This window comes from Mesoplodon densirostris, chromosome 1 (genome assembly GCF_025265405.1).
Source record: "Mesoplodon densirostris isolate mMesDen1 chromosome 1, mMesDen1 primary haplotype, whole genome shotgun sequence".
Lineage (NCBI taxonomy): Eukaryota > Metazoa > Chordata > Mammalia > Artiodactyla > Ziphiidae > Mesoplodon > Mesoplodon densirostris.
In genome coordinates, this window is record NC_082661.1 from 32,839,809 (window position 1) to 32,857,584 (window position 17,776).

At 45.1% G+C, this 17,776-nt stretch overlaps 1 protein-coding gene across 1 annotated transcript in view; it reads right to left on the reverse strand.

Moving 5' to 3' along the window:
- Positions 1-372: 372 nt before the first annotated feature.
- DNTT (DNA nucleotidylexotransferase) overlaps positions 373-17,776 on the reverse strand; it is a 36,716-nt gene continuing 19,312 nt past the window's right edge. Inside the window, exons 7-11 of the mRNA XM_060111390.1 lie at positions 14,566-14,698; positions 13,384-13,492; positions 9,630-9,875; positions 2,572-2,655; positions 373-459 (exon numbers count right to left, since the gene is read on the reverse strand). Coding sequence (XP_059967373.1) covers positions 373-459; positions 2,572-2,655; positions 9,630-9,875; positions 13,384-13,492; positions 14,566-14,698 — 659 coding nt within the window. The remainder of the gene's footprint in view (positions 460-2,571; positions 2,656-9,629; positions 9,876-13,383; positions 13,493-14,565; positions 14,699-17,776) is intronic.

Below are 17,776 nucleotides of genomic sequence, written 5' to 3' on the forward strand. Positions count from 1 at the left end.
GTGAAAAACAAAAGACTACACCATCTTGTGTTCTCCTATTTTTATTGGAAATATACAGTATTTCAGCTACATTGTGGGCAAAGTGGGCTTTGATGAGCTTTCCTGAGAACAAGCCACCAATTACAACACTGTTTTTGTGGAAAATGCATTGTGAATTCTAAGTAACAGTCCCACAAATGGCCTATTAGAGCATAACCCATTACCAGGTGGGGCGTGATCATGTTTCCCAAACTATTTATTTCTAGAAGCAATCTGCATTTCAGTAAGACTTAAAGAATCCCAAACTTTCCTAAGGCATCTTTCATTATAATATGAAGCATAATTTATCTAACCTGAAAAAAAAAAAACAGAAAAGAAGTCGACAACTTTTTCCTAAGCATTTCTTTCCCATGGTTCGATGTAATCCAATCCCAGATGTGCAAAGATTTCTTCTTCACTTTCTGCTTTGAGAAATATCCTCTGAAAGCATAACAAGACATATGTGCATTTAGATATTTTTGTTAAGCATCTCAGTGCTGACACAGTGAAAATATTACTTGTAAAACTGTTTTGTCAAAATAAATTACTGCCCAAACACATTACCCTGCTTCTGAGGCTAAAAATTCATCTTACCTGACTTCTGTAATTTTTGTATTTTCCCACCCCCAAAAACTTAATAAATTAAGGTTAAATTATGACAGCCTTACATATTCAACTAGAGGCATTTGGTATTCTTCCTACTGATCTGTAGTTTTTTTTTTTTTTTTTTTTTTGTGGTACACGGGCCTCTCACTGTTGTGGCCTCTCCCGTTGCGGAGCACAGGCTCTGGACGCGCAGGCTCAGCGGCCATGGCTCACGGGCCCAGCCGCTCCGCGGCATGTGGGATCTTCCCAGACCGGGGCACGAACCCGTGTCCCCTGCATCGGCAGGCAGACTCTCAACCACTGCACCACCATGGGAGCCCCGGATCTGTAGTTCTTAAACACAGTTGTTCATTAGAACTACCTGAAGGAGTTTTTTTTAAAAATGTTGAAAACTGAGCTATACCCCAGTCTAATGAAATCAGAAGCTCAGGAGAGGTCTTGTCATCCATCTGTTTAAGGGGTCTGGGAAATTCTCCTGTGAGGTCAAAATTACGTACTGCTGCCATTGGTAAGGAGGAAGGGTGAGTATAGGATACGTGTGTGTGCTGGGTCCTCCTCCTGGCCTTCCATCCCTGCCCCGCTCCCACCCCATGATCTCTGTTAGAGCAAGCACCACTTCTCCTCCAGCCCTTCTTGTTATAGCACAGCGTTGGGCCTGTAGGAGGCACTCGCTTATGTTGAACTATTTGTTACGTGTCAATTTGTAAGTCTTCCTACATCGTGTTATGTGAAGCTGTCTCCACTCACATGCTAGACAACTGAGGCTTTCCTGCCAGCATCCACAGCCCTCTCTTATGACCGTAGCACCTTGATTTTTCTTTGGGAAACCACCCTCCCTTCTCTCAGTCTCTGAGGGTCAGGTGGGGCTGATCCCACCTCCAAGGAGGGGCACATGACCCAAGCCTGGCCAATAAGAGCCATGGAAAAGGGTTCAGGGATTGGCACATGGCCCAGGCCTGGCCAGTGAACATCAGCTAGGGCTCTTGCCAGAACTATTAGGAAAGAAGCTCTTTTCTGAAGGGATAGCTAAGCCAGAAGGATGGAATTCATAGGAATACGCTGCCTGAGAGTGAAACCATCACTGAGGGAAATTTGCATGATCACCTTGATACAGCCACACCTGAAGTCCATGTTATTCTAGATGCTACAGTATATAAGCCAAATTCTTTTTTTTTTGCCATTTCCATTTTGTATTGGGTTTCTGACACTTGTGAGACAGCTCTAACTAAATACACCTCATTTAGACTATAAGCTCCTAAAGGGTAAAAGCCATTACTTCTGGTTATTTTGTGTCTTCTTCCTCCTCAGAGCTTAGTTTAATGCATTTGATCACCGTAGGAAGAGTAGATCTTGGCACTTGTGGACTTAGTTGAATATTTAGTTCTTCCTAATTCATACAATAATCTATCATTTTGCTGAGGCAGCATTTGGACTACTGCAAGGCTAGCACACCAAGTGAGTCTCAGCTGGTGTGTGCGTCTAGCTGACTGCTCATCTACAGCTCAGGTCAGCTCTGTTGCTCTCCTTCTTGCAGTGGACTCTCATTAATGACCTATATGATCACTCAAAATGCTAATTCTCACTGCATCTGAGGGGTACTTGAGTGATATTTGTGATTTGGGGGGATCCTTGGTTTTCTTTGCAGTTACTCATTACAAATACCAAGGATATAGCAAACTCAATTAATATTCACTGTTGGACTGGTTCTAGGGGCCCAACTAGCCCATCATCTTTGAGCCCAAAGCCTCTGAGGTGCATTCTGGGCCAGGTGGGGGCTATGCTCCCATCAGGATCTTTCCAGCTGCCCTCAACTGTGATCTGTGGGGACTGGGCACTCGGGGCAAAGGAAACTGAACCTGGACACTAAAATTAGTTCTGGAAAAGCACTCAGGGAGCCAGCCTTGGTGATGAGGATCAAAGAGGCCCATCTCAGGGAGACAGCTCCACCTTGGTCTTGTCATATAGAGCGTGGTTATCCAGCATCATCTTCCGGTCGTGTGTAGCGTAGCGCCGGAGGTCTCTCTCAAACTGCTGGATAAGAAATAGTTAAAATAAATTACTATCAGGACTTCCCTGGTAGCGCAGTGGTTAAGACTCTGCGCTCCCAATACAGGGGGCCCGGCTTCAATCCCTGGTCAGGGAACTAGATCCCACATGCAGGCCACATCTAAGGAGCCCACGTGCTGCAACTAGGGAGCCCGCCTGCTGCAGCTAAGAACCAGTGCAACCAAATACATAAATAAATTTTTTAAAATAAATAAATTACTATCAAGTCTAGAATGTCTTCAGTATTATGTGTTTAGAGATATTTAAATCCCTATACAAGAAGTCCCCTATATACAAATGAGTTCCGTTCCGAGAGCACATTCGTAAGTCCAATTTGTTCGGTAAGTCCAGCAAAGTTAGCCTAGGTACGCAAGTAACACCATCGGCTATATAGTACTGTACTGTAATAGGTTTCTAATACATTTCACATAAATAATACATTAAAAACAAACACAAAAAATAAAACATTTAAAATCTTACAGTACAGTACCTTGAAAAGTACAGTAGTACAGTACAACAGCTGGTATACAGGGGCTGGCATCGAGTGAACAGGAAAGAAGAGTTACTGACTGGAGGAGGGAGAGGAGGTGGGAGATGGTAGAGCTGAAGGATCGTCAGCAATAGGAGACGGAGGGCAAGCTGCAATTTCACTCATGCCTGACATTGATGGCACAGGTTCTGGTTCCTTGCTGGAACCAGATGCATGTTTGCATCTTTGAAAGTTCGCAGTTTGAAGGTTAGTATGTAGAGAACTTACTGTAATGAAATGTCTATCTCCACTAAACATTCTCCAAGCAATTTTCTCCCCCAGGACAATAATCTACGATGACAAAGCTCCATGCTCACGTGCACACACTAGACTGTAAGCTCTGTGAAAAAAGGAACCTGATTTGTTCTGTTCATAAACATATTTCCTCTTCAAATGGCGCCTGGCACATAGAAGATGTACAGCAAATAGTTGTTGAATGAATAAATGAAGATTGTGAGGATTGTGTCCAAAATAATACCTGGTCCATAGTAAATGCTGGATAAATAATACTTGGTTTTGTTTTTTATTTGGAATATCACTCATATAAAAGAGGATGAGGAGTTAGGAGACCCAGATTCCAGCCTGGATTTTGTTCCTGTCTGGCTGTGCATCTCTCTGCAAGTCACCCAGCCTCTCTGAATCTCGGTTGGTCAAACAGGAGGGTGGAGGAAGTGCATGAGTAAGGTTCCCTCTGGCTGTAACATCCTCTCATACAAGATTCTGTAAAACTGATGGTCTGAGCCACCTGCCCCAGAGTAGCATCTCCTATGATCAGGGCGGGCTCGGAGGCTCCAGGGAGCAAAACCTGAAGCCTTAGATAGAGGACAGGGAAACCCTGGGAAAGGAGGACAATGAATGAAGTTGTCGTTGAGGTTAATTTTCCGAAGAAGCACAGATCTAGAAATGTTGTCCTTTCCACGTGGGATTAGGGAGCAAGGATGGAATCATTGCGCCATCTAGTGGCGAGTATGGGAAAGCTGGCGGAGACTGGGAACTGGCCTTCCTCACCTGGGTGTGTGAAGACAGACTTTCCAGCCAGAAGTTCTTTATAAGGGAGTGGAGGAGAAACTATGGCTGATGAAGAATCAGGGTGAAGCAGATTCTGGGTGCAGTAGCTGCTGGTCTGTGAAAGTACAGGAGTGTTACTTAGCACACGGCCTCCTACAGCCCTGGGCCACTTGCCTCCAGTCCCCCCAGCACTTAGAGCAACGGCTCCTCACACTGGGCGTGGGGGGAGGCTGGAGAGGATGGGGTAACAGGTGCAGTGAGAAGCCCCCCTTGGCTCCCCAGTTCTGTGTGGTGAGAGATCTATGCCTGGACTCCTCTGCTAAATCCTCAGGAGCATTTTTCCATATTCTGTTAGGAATTATAATGATGTCTTCCATTTGGAGGGTAATAATATTTATTCAACCAATATTTATTGAGCACCTACTATGTGACAGGTGTGTTCTGGATGCTGGGAATATAACAGAGAACAAACAATGATGTCTGCCTTGGTGAGGCTTGGATTCAACAGGGGACACAAATAAGACACAGTAACAGCATAAGTAAATTACATGATATGTTAAAAGGTCATGCTGCGTACAGCGCAGGCCTCATGAAGGAGGTAGGATCTGAGCAAGGACTTGCCCGAGGTGAAGGAGCTAGCCAAGTGGACTCTGGGAAGAGCACACCGTGCAGAGGGAACAGCTAGAACAGAGGTCTTAGGGAGGGGCAAGCCTGGCTGGTTAGGGAGAGAGCAGTGGGGAGGAGTTCAGAGACATGAGGGAGTGGGGAGACCACGCAGGGCCTCGTGCCCACTGTAAGGCCTTTACTCTGCGTTGAATGCGGAGCCCCTGCCAGGTTTTGAGCAGGAAAGTGACCCGACCTGACTTATGTTAGGACAGGATCACTCGGCTGTAGGGGGCAAGAGACCAGTCAGAACAGCTGTGGTCATAAGCCGGGCAATGATATCCTAGATAATGTTTATGGAGAGCTTACCCTGTGCTGGGCTGATTTCTTGCTTTATGTTAATTTCTGATCTGCTCTATTATCACTAGTATTTAACAGCTTCTAAAAGAGTCTAACAATGCTTCTAAAAGAACAGTATTAAGTATACAATTAGCCTCAGAATTGTGTTAAGATGAAGGTTCTGTCTAATTTAATCCTCATTACAACCCCGTGAGGTTGGTACTGTTATTAGTCCCATTTTTCAGATGAAGAAAGGAGGCCCAAAGAGCCTAAGCAATTTACCCGAGGCCACACAGCCAATGATAGAGCTAGGACTCAGACTCCTGAATCCCGAAGCTCAGGTTCTTTACCCTGGACAGTTCTGCCTTCTGCTTTACAAGCTCTTTAGTTTCTCTCAACAACCCTGTGAGATAGGCTGGGCAAGGATGGTGTCTTTTGTTTCAGATAAAGAAAGCTGAACATTGAGCAGGGGCAGTGATACTACAGTCTGGCTGTATCACTGGTCACAGCACACTTCAGAGGTTGGCCCGTGCATGCTGCATACAGTTGTGCAAGTTGTGCACTGCAAAACTCTAGAGGGTGCCATTCACTGTGTAGTCTTTGTAAATATGCATGTTTCTTATGACAATTTTCTGGGAAATAGCAGTAAGGTATTTTAAGGAAGAGATGCTTTTTAAAGTTGGCGAAAGGGAGCCATTTGGGCTAGTAAAGAGGCTGGGGTAGCCTAGGAATCTAGCCAACATTGTCCATGTGTTTCCGGAGGAGAGAGTGTACATCCTCTAGCATCTGACACAAATGTGGACAATATTCTTGAAGGAATCTCAGCCAGTAAAGTCATGCTGACAAACGGCAGATCTAGTTTGAAGAAATATGATTCAGAGGAAAACAAAAGCTTCTTTTGCTTGTTTTTTTAAACTAATGAAGTCCATACCCAGTCCAGAAATTGCACTGTACTTGGATGGTTCTAGAAAAACCTCAGCTTAATGTGTCCCAGTGGATGCATCCTACTCAGGAAATCTTTAGGGCACAAGATCCAAAGGAAGCTTTGTCAGCTTAGTAGACGAGACAACCTGGTAAGTTAATGACCCCAAACTGGGGTGAGATTAATAGGTGAAGGGGCTTAAGCACATTTCCCAGGTGCTGAAATCTTTGGGTTAAAAGGTGAAATTAAATTTCTCACCTACAAAATTTAGGGTGACCAGACCTAAACCTGGTCACCTACCAACATGTATCCACCTGGGGACAAAACACATCGCGTTCAGTGGTCACATAAGCGGGGGCGTAAAGATGATAACACAAGTAGCTACCAGTTGCTGAGCCCTTACCACATTTAAACACATGCATCTCATTTAACCAGATGGCAAACTCGGGAGGTGGGCGCCACTATTATCCACAATATAGGTGGGGCAACCAGGACTTGAAGAGGTTATAATTTGTTTAAAGTCACCCAGCTCAAAAGTGGGAGAGCTTAGTGCTCTGTTAGTGCCCGGCAGAGCCAATAACAGTAATTTCTGAGAAAAGAGAATAAAATGTGCTGAAGAGATGCCCATGTTAAAAACAAAGTGGACAAAGAACAACCATTTCTGCCAGCGAATCCTGACTGACATGACCTTGTATAACTTTGGACTTCTTTTTGGAACTCTCCCCTTTCCCAACAGACTCTGTTCCCAAAGATGTATGTCTATTAAACAAAGTGCATTTATGATGTATTGCTTCATCAGCTTTCCTAATTTTTATGAATGAAAGATGCCAGCCAACGTTTTTGATTAGGGTAAGAAGCTCTAGTGCTGAGATCCTGTGCTGAAATGATTCCGGCCGAAAGCAAACACACCTGACATTTAACTCAAGGTTGAGGACAATTAATTTCTACGTCATTTAACATATAAAATCCTTTAACGACTCATGTCACTCAAAGCAACAGCCAACTACGTGGGAAAACAGTGTGGGGTGTTAGCTGGGAGGGTGGAGCACAAGCTAACGGGACAAATCTCGGGTGCCATGTCTATAAATACCACATGATGGGAGCTGGGAGCTACCACTCGACCAGCACTGGCCCCGTGCCTGGTGTGGTGCTGGGGGCTTTGCCAGCTTCATCTCACTGGATCTCTGCAACCCAGGGAGGTAGAGGCATTTTTGCCCTGACTTTCCTGATGGGAAAACTAAGTTTTAGAGGACATGGGGAACTTGACGGAGATCACCTAGTTGGTAAGAGTCACAGCAGGGGCTTGGTCTGGGATGAGCCAAATTGTGCCCTTAGCCACCAGACTGCTTTCTCTGCTTCCATGGTTCTCATACTTTAGCTGCGTCACCTGCAGGGTTCTTTCAAACACAAATTGCTGGGCTCTTCCCCCAGAGTTTCTGATTCGGAAGGTCTGAGGTGGGGTGGAGAATTTACATGTCTAACCTGTTTCCAGGTAAGACTGATGCTTCTGGTCAGGGGATCTCATTTTGTGTGTGTGTGTGTGTTTTTTTTTTTTTTTTTTTTTTTTTTTTTCTGTACGCAGGCCTCTCACTGCTGTGGCCTCTCCCGTTGCGGAGCACAGGCTCCGGACACACAGGCTCCGCGGCCATGGCTCGCGGGCCCAGCCGCTCCGCGGCATGTGGGATCTTCCGGGATCGGGGCACGAACCCGTGTCCCCTGCATCGGCAGGCGGACTCCCAACCACTGCGCCACCAGGGAAGCCCTGTGTGTGTGTTTTCAAAGCCTATGCAAGCCTCAACTTCTAGGTGGTATTGCTTCCCCTATATGCAGTCACCCAAGTCCTACTGATTTTACCACCTAAATAAGACTTGAGAGTCTTTCTTCATCTGCCCTTCCCCACCATTACTTTAATTTAGATCTTTCTCATCCTTATCTAGACTATTGTGTTAATCTCCTAGTCTAACTCAGTAGATGGTTCAGATCACTTAATAGTTTCCCTGTTACCTATAGGTTAAACTGTAAGATCTTCAACATTTATAATCCAACCCCACATTCTATTACCTGCCCACTTCCATCTTGTATTACATTATAAATCCCTTGAGCATGGGGACCAGTATCTTTGTATTCCTTATAATATTGTGAACATGATAACTGCTCAGCCAATAGTTGTTGACTCAATGAATGAAGTAGGCAGGCTCTTGGCTTGACAGTTAAGTATACTTCTCTAGAATTAAAATGAATTACTCTGTGTAGTAGGAATAAGAAGATTATTTTATTTTCATATATTAATAATTCACACATTATTATTTTATGGTAGTAATGTCATACATTCCTCCAGTAATATTAATTTGAATTAATACGATTTTAAGCTATTACATGCAGTTGTTCTGAGTTTCTGTAGAATTGTCTTTTTTTTTCCCCCCCCAGAAGGGAATTAATAGAATTGAGACATAGCAAGAGCAGAAATACTAGGTTTTGGACATCCGTTGTGGTACAAAATAAAAAATTAGCAGTCATTGACTCCTTGTTAGAAATTTGACTCCTAGTCAAAGATTTATAAACTTTACCTTGTGTAAATAAGTCTGTAATCATAATCATTTATGATGCTCAGAATATACCAATGATTCATGAGCCACTCTAAGGGAATTGTGTAACTGGTATAAATCCGTACTTGGTTTTGTTTTAATTTGCAACTTTTCTTCTTAAAGTCTTTTTTAATCTAAAGTTTTGATGGGTACATTGAAACACGGTAAAAATTATTGACATTTTTTAACAAAAATGTTTATATCATAAAAACAAGTTTCTTGGACTTATTAGAAGGGTAAGATTTCATGACAGATGAAATATGTAAGATATGCTTCATTTAATATATCAGTAAGTTTCACTAACTACATATTTTATACTAATTCATTTATTCTTTTTTTAAATTGAGGTATAGTTCACATACAGTAAAATTTACTGTTTTGTAGTGTACAATTCAGTGGCTTTTAGTATATTTATGAAGTTGTCCAACTATCACCAATCTGTAATTACAGAACATTTTTATCACCCCAAAAGAAATCCATGCTTGTTAGCAGTCACTTCCTTTTCTTCTCCACCTAACCCCTGGCAACCACTAACCTACTTTCTGTCTCTATGGATTTACCAATTCTGGAGATTTCATATGGATTTATACAATATGTGGCCTTTTGTGTCTTGGCTTCTTTCTTTTTTGTGTGTGTCATATATTTTTTTAATGTTTATTTGTTTTCTTATTAGTCATCCATTTTGTATGCATCAGTGTATACATGTCAATCCCAATCTCCCAATTCAGAGGGGATCTCATTTTGAGAATAACTGTTCTAAATGCATCTGTCTCACTTGACCATGTGCAGGTGGAATGCCCTGATTTAGAGATTTCTGGCCACTTCCCTCTCTCCTATCCACCCCCTCCCCCTTCCTTGTCCATCTCCCCCAATCCCCACCCCCACTGCCATTGTCTCTCCCCTGGGCCCAGGTAGACCCAGTCTACCTCTTCTGGAAAGCTAAGACCGTCCCACGGATACAGGTAGCGCTTACCCGGGAGCCAGTCCAGCCCAGCAGGGCAAAGGCATATTGCTCGTAGGGGCACATGACCAGGTCCACACGGATGGCCTTCCAGGTCTTTCCTTCTTGTTGGATGGACTTGTCACTGTCCACTCTCTGATGGTGCAATTTTAAAATCAGAAAGCATTTTTGAAAATGATCTAAAGCATCCACTTGCCTGCTTGGCACCTTGAGCTTTTCAAATGTCGACTCCACAAGGTCATAGTATAAAAGTAATCCCTGAAAATAAACAGAAAGACGTCAGGAAGAGTCCCTGATGCAGAGGGTCAGAGATTTTATATTGGGCTCTTAATGAATGCTCTTAAAAAAAGCTTTGCAGATTTAAGCAAAACATGGGTGCGTTTTGTCCTTGCGTTGTGAGCCCACCTGGTGACACTAGCAGAGGGAGCCAAGGAGTGGGTGTGTTACACTCCCTCTGCAGCAGAGGAATTTAGCGATTAGAGGGGCCAAGCCAAGGCCACTTCATGGCAAAGCTGCCAGAGAATCTACTCCCGCAAGGTCTGACGGCAGACCAGTGTTCACAAACTTGCCGTGCTCCCTTATGTACAAGCCAACTTTGAACAAAAAGCCGTGCCGTTTCTATGCGGTTGTTCGGACTTAGTGTTCCTCCATATTATACTGATGACTAGGTCGACTTGACCCAAAAAGTTGTGGCTGAGGCTCAGCCGCGTTGGGGCCTGATGACTCACTCTTTCTAGGGAGCATTTTGAGATTGTTGCTCTGCCTGCCTTGGAGACTCAGACAAAATTGGTGGCACGTCACCGAACGTTGCCTAGTCAGAAAGTTACGCCCAGCAAGCTGCCATCCTCCAATTTATCTGCTCCGTGGGACTTCCTCACGGCACAGGGCAGATGTGGGGTAGGGAAAGGCAGAACTATGCAACTAATGCTGAATCTGAGTAGCAAATAAAAGAGCAAATAACCTGAAAATAATATAGTTATAGCTATTAGGGTGTATGATTTGTTCTCGGATTCTTTAGGTCAGACATTCTCAAATATTATCATCAGACGCCTTTGGAAGGTTTGTTAAAGCACGGTTTGGGAGGTCCTGTCCGCGGAGTGATTCGTGCGGGGGCTGGGGGAGATGAATTTGCATTTCTAATAAGGTGGTGCTGATGCTTCTGATCTAGGGACCACACTTGGAGCATCACTAGTTCCATTTGCTATTGTTATTAGAAGCGCTTGGCACTTCGTGTGCAATCCACCCCCACCCCCAAAGAGTCATTGTTTCAATTCAACTCAACACTTTGAGGAGGGGATGCGTTTCCTTTTGCTGATCTCAGAAGAGGGAACAGTTGGCCTTTCAGTGCCTCTCCCAGAAGGTATGAGGAAGACCTGGCACCATCTGAAGCAGGGGTGGGGAGTGGGGGGATTGGGGGGAGTGCTGAGGTCAGGAAGAGCCTCTGGTGCAGGAGGCAGATGTTGCCCTAGACAAATCTAACAACCAACTCCGGGAAGACACAATTCTGCTTTTTAATGAAACTTACTAAGATTAGTCAATATAGCAGCCTTTCATGTCAATTTGAATTATGTAAATCTGAAAAGCGAGCTATTAAAATATCAAAACAGTCTTACTTTGAAGCCAAATTTGTAACTTCCCTCCCCCTTTTAAAAAAATTCACAAAGCTGGCTTCCTAAAAGTTGTAAACTGTGTTTGCACTATTGCCACGTGGTGGTGACACTTTGGCTGGTCATAGACAGATGGGCCACCCATCAGGCACAAACCCAAACTACACCCAGCCAGCCCTCCCCTCTTTGGGGTGAATTGCTGGTGGCCAGTGGAGTCTTCTGGATGGCACCCTCCCCCCAAGATCAGTATTTCCAAGCTCTTTTCCTCCCTTTCTCCCACGGAGAGGTCTTCTACAAGGACCACATGTAGATTCATCTGATAGGCAACTGAAAACCATACCCATTGGCTGTTCATTCGTTCTGCAGGTGTCTTAAAACATCGTGTGTGTATATGCGTATGTCGTGTAAGCCTGTGCTCGAGTGTGCCTGCATGAGCTATAATCATTTTAATCTGGAAAGTGCAGATTTTGGTAAGAAAGGCAGGGGTGGGGAGTGAGGTAGAGGTGGAAGTTAACCATGATTCACAACCGAGGTGTTGGAGGGGAACAGCTGCTCGCGTTCTCCCCTGGGTCCCCTCACCCGGCACAGTGCCTGGCTCTCCGGCAGAGTTCAATATAGAGTCGTGCAGGAGAGATCATGACTACAGTCACTGTTTAATCGGCATTTATCAAGCCCTGCACCAAATGCCTCATCTAATTCTCTCAGTCAATCCTCCCATTAACAAATGAGAGAGGCTTGCTATCCCTGTTTCACAGATGAGGAAAGAGAAGCCAGGAAAGAGTCCCAGGTCCTACAGCCAGTACATGGCAGGGTTGCGCTTTTAAAATCCCGAATCTAAACCCTGCGTGCTTAACCTCTGCCTTCACCAGTGTCTGCCCATCTCTTTGCTTGGGGACCAGCAGTATGGCTGCCTGGCAGCCGAAGAAAGACCAACGAAAATGAGGCTCCTTGTCCCCATCTCCTAACCCCATCCCATGTCGGGCTGGGACAGTCTCAGAGCATGGGGTGGGTGGTGACTGTATACCAAGGTCAAATAGGTCCCTCCTTGCCAGAGCCTCTGATGGGGGTCCAGGCAGCCCTCTCTCCACCCAGGCTGTGGCTGGCAGAGCCCCTCAGGGTGCTGTCTGTCCATGAGAATCTTTCAGCTTTCCTGCTCGAGCGGAGAAGTAGGTCCAGCCTAGGTTCGGCTGACTCTTTCTCGTCCAGCATTCCCCTGGCTCAGCCTATGGTGTTCACGCTCAGAGCTCCTGGCCATCTGGATCCCTGCTCCTGAGAGAGAGAGGGGCCTCGTGGGTGAATTTGGATCTGGTTCCAAAGTTGGGTCTTCAATTCTGGTACTCCTGGCACCAGGGTTGTGTGTTTCTTAGACTAACTGTATCTGAGGTCTTCTTTCTCCTGTGTGTCAGGGAGATTTGTCCACACCCAGAAGATGCTAAGTCACTCAGGAAAAATGAAGCTGTGCTGGAAAAACACCAGCCCCAGCCTCCTCAAGCCACCAGGCCTACGGGGTCCTAGGGAAGGGCACTCTAGTCTCCTCAGCGCTCTCACTGGGGTTGGGCAGGAGTCAGGGCCCTGCAGGTGGCTCTGGCCGCAGGGTCTTCCTTAGTTCCCTCCACTGGGCAATATGCAGCCCGGGGCAAATCTGATCTCAGTGGGTGGGGGCTCCTGAGCCATGACCTCTGCTGGGCCCAGCTTGCCCTCGTTAGCTCACTTCTCCCCATCTCAGCACAAAGTCAAGGTGGTTATTGACCAACATAGAGTTCAAGGCAGCCCCCACACCTCTTGGGCTGATTTTATCCTAGTCTTAGCCCCTCCGCTAAGCTTGCTCTACCCTGGTTCACACCTCCCAGGTCTTCTCAGCACACGCTGTTCGTTTTGTTTAGGGCTCTGTTGCCTCCGCACGTCCAACACAGAGACAAGCTGCCCTCGGCCCCTTTGGTAATGGGACGAGTGTGTATACACAAGCTCACAACCCGGACTCTAGGACCCAAAGCAGGTAAGTCTCACTGCATGTCACTGGCACTGTGTAAGCTGTTGCAAACAACTGAGAATCAGTTAGATGATCATTACACATTTACAAGGTCAATAGTGTGCCAAATTCAACGGTATTAACATAATTCTTGAGTGTCCAAACATCTACTTACGATCTTTCTTCTTACCTTTCTTTCCCATAAGTTTATCACTTTAGGCAAAAGTCGTTGCTCTTCATTCTCTGTTGATCCTGGGCTGGTAATTAAAAAATCTACATCATGCCCAGTCTTCTTATGCCTGATTTTAAAAATTGTATAAAATTGAAATAAATTAGATTTTTAGCTCTCAATTTTAAAAAGTCACCTGTGTTTCTATGCCCCATGCTTAAGGTTTGCAACACAAAATGCTCATGATGTATTTTTTAAACAAAAGATCCTTGGTTACACAACTCTCCTCCTTGCAAAATAAATTTATGACACAGAAAAATTTAAAAATCATATACGGTACATATATGATTATGTACATGTGGGTAAAAATGGCAAAGATTATTTCTTCTCCACACCCACACATGCACACACTCCCACACAGCAGAGACAAGCTGGACAACAAGCAAACCAAGAATTATATTCATGTAATATGAGATAGGGTTCTTGGAATTATGACATAGACTAAGGGCATTTTCTTGGATTTGATCTTTCTTCCCACTTTCTCCGTCACCTCCACAGCCAACAGCCGCCATGTAAGAGGACCACGGGGAGAGATGGAGAAGGGTGTGGGAGGGAAGGAGTCTCTTTCTGAAATGGGGCTTCAATATCCAAAAATTGCACACATCTCTGTGAAGAGTTTATTTATTTACTCATTGACACCACCAATATTTCTCGAGTGCCTACTGTGTGCCAGGCACCACACACTGGCTCTCACTGAGCACTAAGCTCCCAAACCTTAGTGGGGAAACACGCATACAAACAATACAAACAAATTACTTGACAGCTGTCCAGGGAGAACTGAGGAGGGGTGCCTCGCCCAGCATGGGGAGGAGGGAGTCAAGGAAGGCTTTCTGGGGGAGGTGGCATCTGAATTGAAGCTTAAAGGATGAGGAGAAGTGAGCCAGCTGATAAGTTGAGGAAAACAAGCCCAAGCAGAAAGGTGGGATGGAGCAAAGTCACAGAGGCAAGAAAGAGCTCTGTGTGTGCTGAGAATGACAAGCCACTTGGGGTTGCTGGAGTGAAACATGAGGTGCAGGAGATGAGGCTGCAGAGAGAAGCTGGAGCCAGACCCCTGAAGGCCTTTTGTGCCAAAACTCCTGAGCACGGGGAGCCACTGAAGGTGTTAGAGCAGGGGAGGTAAAAGCAGCTGTCATCATTATTTACCTCCGGAATCCTCCCGTCATGGTGATGAAGGCGTCAGGCATAAATGCCCAGACGGCCTCTTTAACCAGCACATCGACTGCCTCTGCTTCGGCCCTGGTCACACGGCTGACAAGGTCTTCATAATAGAGGAATCCTGAGAGGCCATTGGACAGGTCAATGGAGAAAGGGACATGTCTCGTGTGAAATGACCAGCCCTCAGTGAGAGGGGATTCGTCCCCACATAGAGCTAACGTGGTCACAGACATCAACGCCAAACTGTTCCACAGAGATCAAGTGATCTGCATTCTCTTGGTTGTGAATTTTTCACGTTAACAATGGCTCTTTGCTTTCTGACTGAGAGACTTAAAATTTCCTGACTAAGGAAGAGGCAATATTTCATATCCTAGAATCAAGCTGTTCAAATCAGACTTCCTATCGAAGAACCAGCCCTCCTGATCAATAAGCTGTGCCCTATTATTTTAAAAAGATAATGCATAAAGATTTGGGGTGGGAAGATTTGGGGTTGCACGGTTATAGATGAATTAAAGAATTGAAGTCAAGAATAGGAAGGTGGGGGGCTTCCCTGGTGGCGCAGTAGTTGAGAATCTGCCTGCCAATGCAGGGGACACGGGTTCGAGCCCTGGTCTGGGAAGATCCCACATGCTGCGGAGCAACTAAGCCTGAGCGCCACAACTACTGAGCCTGCGCTCTAGAGCCCGCAAGCCTAGAGCCCGTGCTCCGCAACAAGAGAAGACACCGCAATGAGAAGCCCGCGCACCGCAATGAAGAGTAGCCCCCGCTCGCCACAACTAGAGAAAAGCCTGTGCGCAGCAACGAAGACCCAACACAGCCAAAAATAAATAAATAAGTAAATTTATTTAAAAAAAAAAAAAGAGGGCTTCCCTGGTGGCGCAGTGGTTGAGAGTCCGCCTGCCGATGCAGGGGACGCAGGTTCGTGCCCCGGTCCGGGAGGATCCCACATACCGCGGAGCAGCTGGGCCCGTGAGCCATGGCTGCTGAGCCTGCGCGTCCAGAGCCTGTGCTTCGCAGTGGGAGAGCCCACAACAGTGAGAGGCCCGCGTACAGCAAAAAAAAAAAAAAAAAAAAAAGAATAGGAAGAGGGTAGATTTGCATCTGAGGAGAGTCGGAAAATGTCTCTGGTGGTCTGGCTTATTGCTTCTTTGTCTGACCATCACGAATAAACAAAAGCTCGGACAGAGTGGTCATGACGAAGAGTTGTTCTAAGGACTCGGTTAACCCCACAGCCCCACAGAGGGAGGTGTGGTGCAGAGGAGTAAAGGAGGTGGGAGCTTCATCTCCAAGAAGTGGGGTAAAGCGGAGGAGGGGAGGGGAGCAGCGTGCAGGAGAGATCCATAGAGCCTGAGGGCCTTCTAGTTATCCTTCCATACAAGGCACTGCTCTCTTCCCTACGACCCACAAGAGGGAGGCGTTCCAACTCTTCCTGAATCTTTCTAATAATGGGAGGCTTTGGCTCCTCCAGAAGCTGCCCATTTCCTAATTGTAAGGTCTTTTGAGGGCAGTTCTTTCTCTTTTTTTCCCAGCTTTATTGAGGTATAATTGACAAAAATTGTATAAATTTAAGGTGTACAACACGAGGTTTTGATATATGTACACATTCTGAAATGGTTACCACAATTGAGCTAATTAGCATACAATGGAATATTATTCAGCCTTAAAAAAAGAAGGCAGTCTTGTCATTCACAACAATGTGGATGAACTGGGAGCATTACGCTAAGTGAAATAAATCAGACACAGAAAGACAGGTATTGCATGATGTCACTTATATGTGGAATCTAAAAAACGTCTCTTAGAAGCAGAGAGTAGAATAGCAGTTACTAGGGGCTGGAGGGTTGGGGCAGTGGAGAGATGGTTGTCAAGGGGCACAAAGTTTCAGATACGCGGGATGAATAAGTTCTGGAAGTCTAACGTACAGCATGGTGACTATAGTTAACAATACTCTGTGGTATACTTGAAATTTGCTAAGAAAGTAGATCCTACTTGTTCTCACCAAAAACAAAATGGGGAGAGCATCAAACGTTCTTTTTTTTCATAAGCTTAAGTCCACCTCCTAGCAGTTTCACCCATCACTGCTCTCTGGAAAGATGTGGAGCCACCATGTTGGTCCTTCTCACCTCCAGGATCATGGGAGGGAGGAGGCAGGAAGGCCATTTGGCTAGAGCATCACGGTCACAAAATTCTCAAATTCAAACTTCCCGTGTTATCTCTAAATAAGGACAGTTGCAGAATCATATCGGCAGGACCAAGAGAAGGTAATGTTCACACTAATACAACTATAAACTGTGCCCAATACCAAACCACACAGCTTGTGGAACACTATTGTTTTTTATATCAATCCTAAAACTCTCTCTCTCTCTTTTTTTAAAATAAAGTCACAAGCACAGGGAGATCAGCTAGGTGCTTTGTGACCACCTAGAGGGGTGGGATAGGGAGGGTGGGAGGGAGACGCAAGAGGGAGGGGATATGAGGATATTTGTATATGTAAAGCTGATTCACTTTGTTATAAAGCAGAAGCTAACACACCACTGTAAAGCAATTATACTCCAATAAAGATGCTAAAAAATAATAAAATAAATAAAGCCACATTCTTATTGCAATATGGCCATTTTTGTGTGTGGAGCATTTGATTTAAAAAGCAATGCTTTCAGGGGGTTGCTGTGCAACGGGTACAAAGTCTCAGCAGAGATCTGCTGTGCGTCATTGTGCCTTCCACACAACACTGCATTAACAGTACTCTATTGCACATGCAAAAATTCATTAGTAAATGTGATGTGGATCATAGACTTCAATGCAAAAGTTAAAAAGGATCAGGGTTCTGAAGGAAAACAGGAAAATATCTTTATGGTGTTGAGGGTAAGCAAATATCTGAAACAGAGCAGGGGCGCGGGGGCACTAACTATAATGAAAAGATTGATAATTTGGATTTCATTGAATATAAGAACGTATATTCATCGTAGGACATTATCAAGCAATGAAGAAACATGCTACCAACTGGGAGAAGATATTTGCATTTTATGTATCTGACACAGGGCTGGTGGTGTCTGCTAGAGCTAAATCAATAGACTATTCAGCCTCTGACCCAGCAATTTCACTCCTAGGTGTATGCACAAGAGAAATGAGGACATATATCCACAGGTACAAGAATGTTCATAGCCAAAAACTGGAAATAATTCTAATGTCCATCAACAGGAAA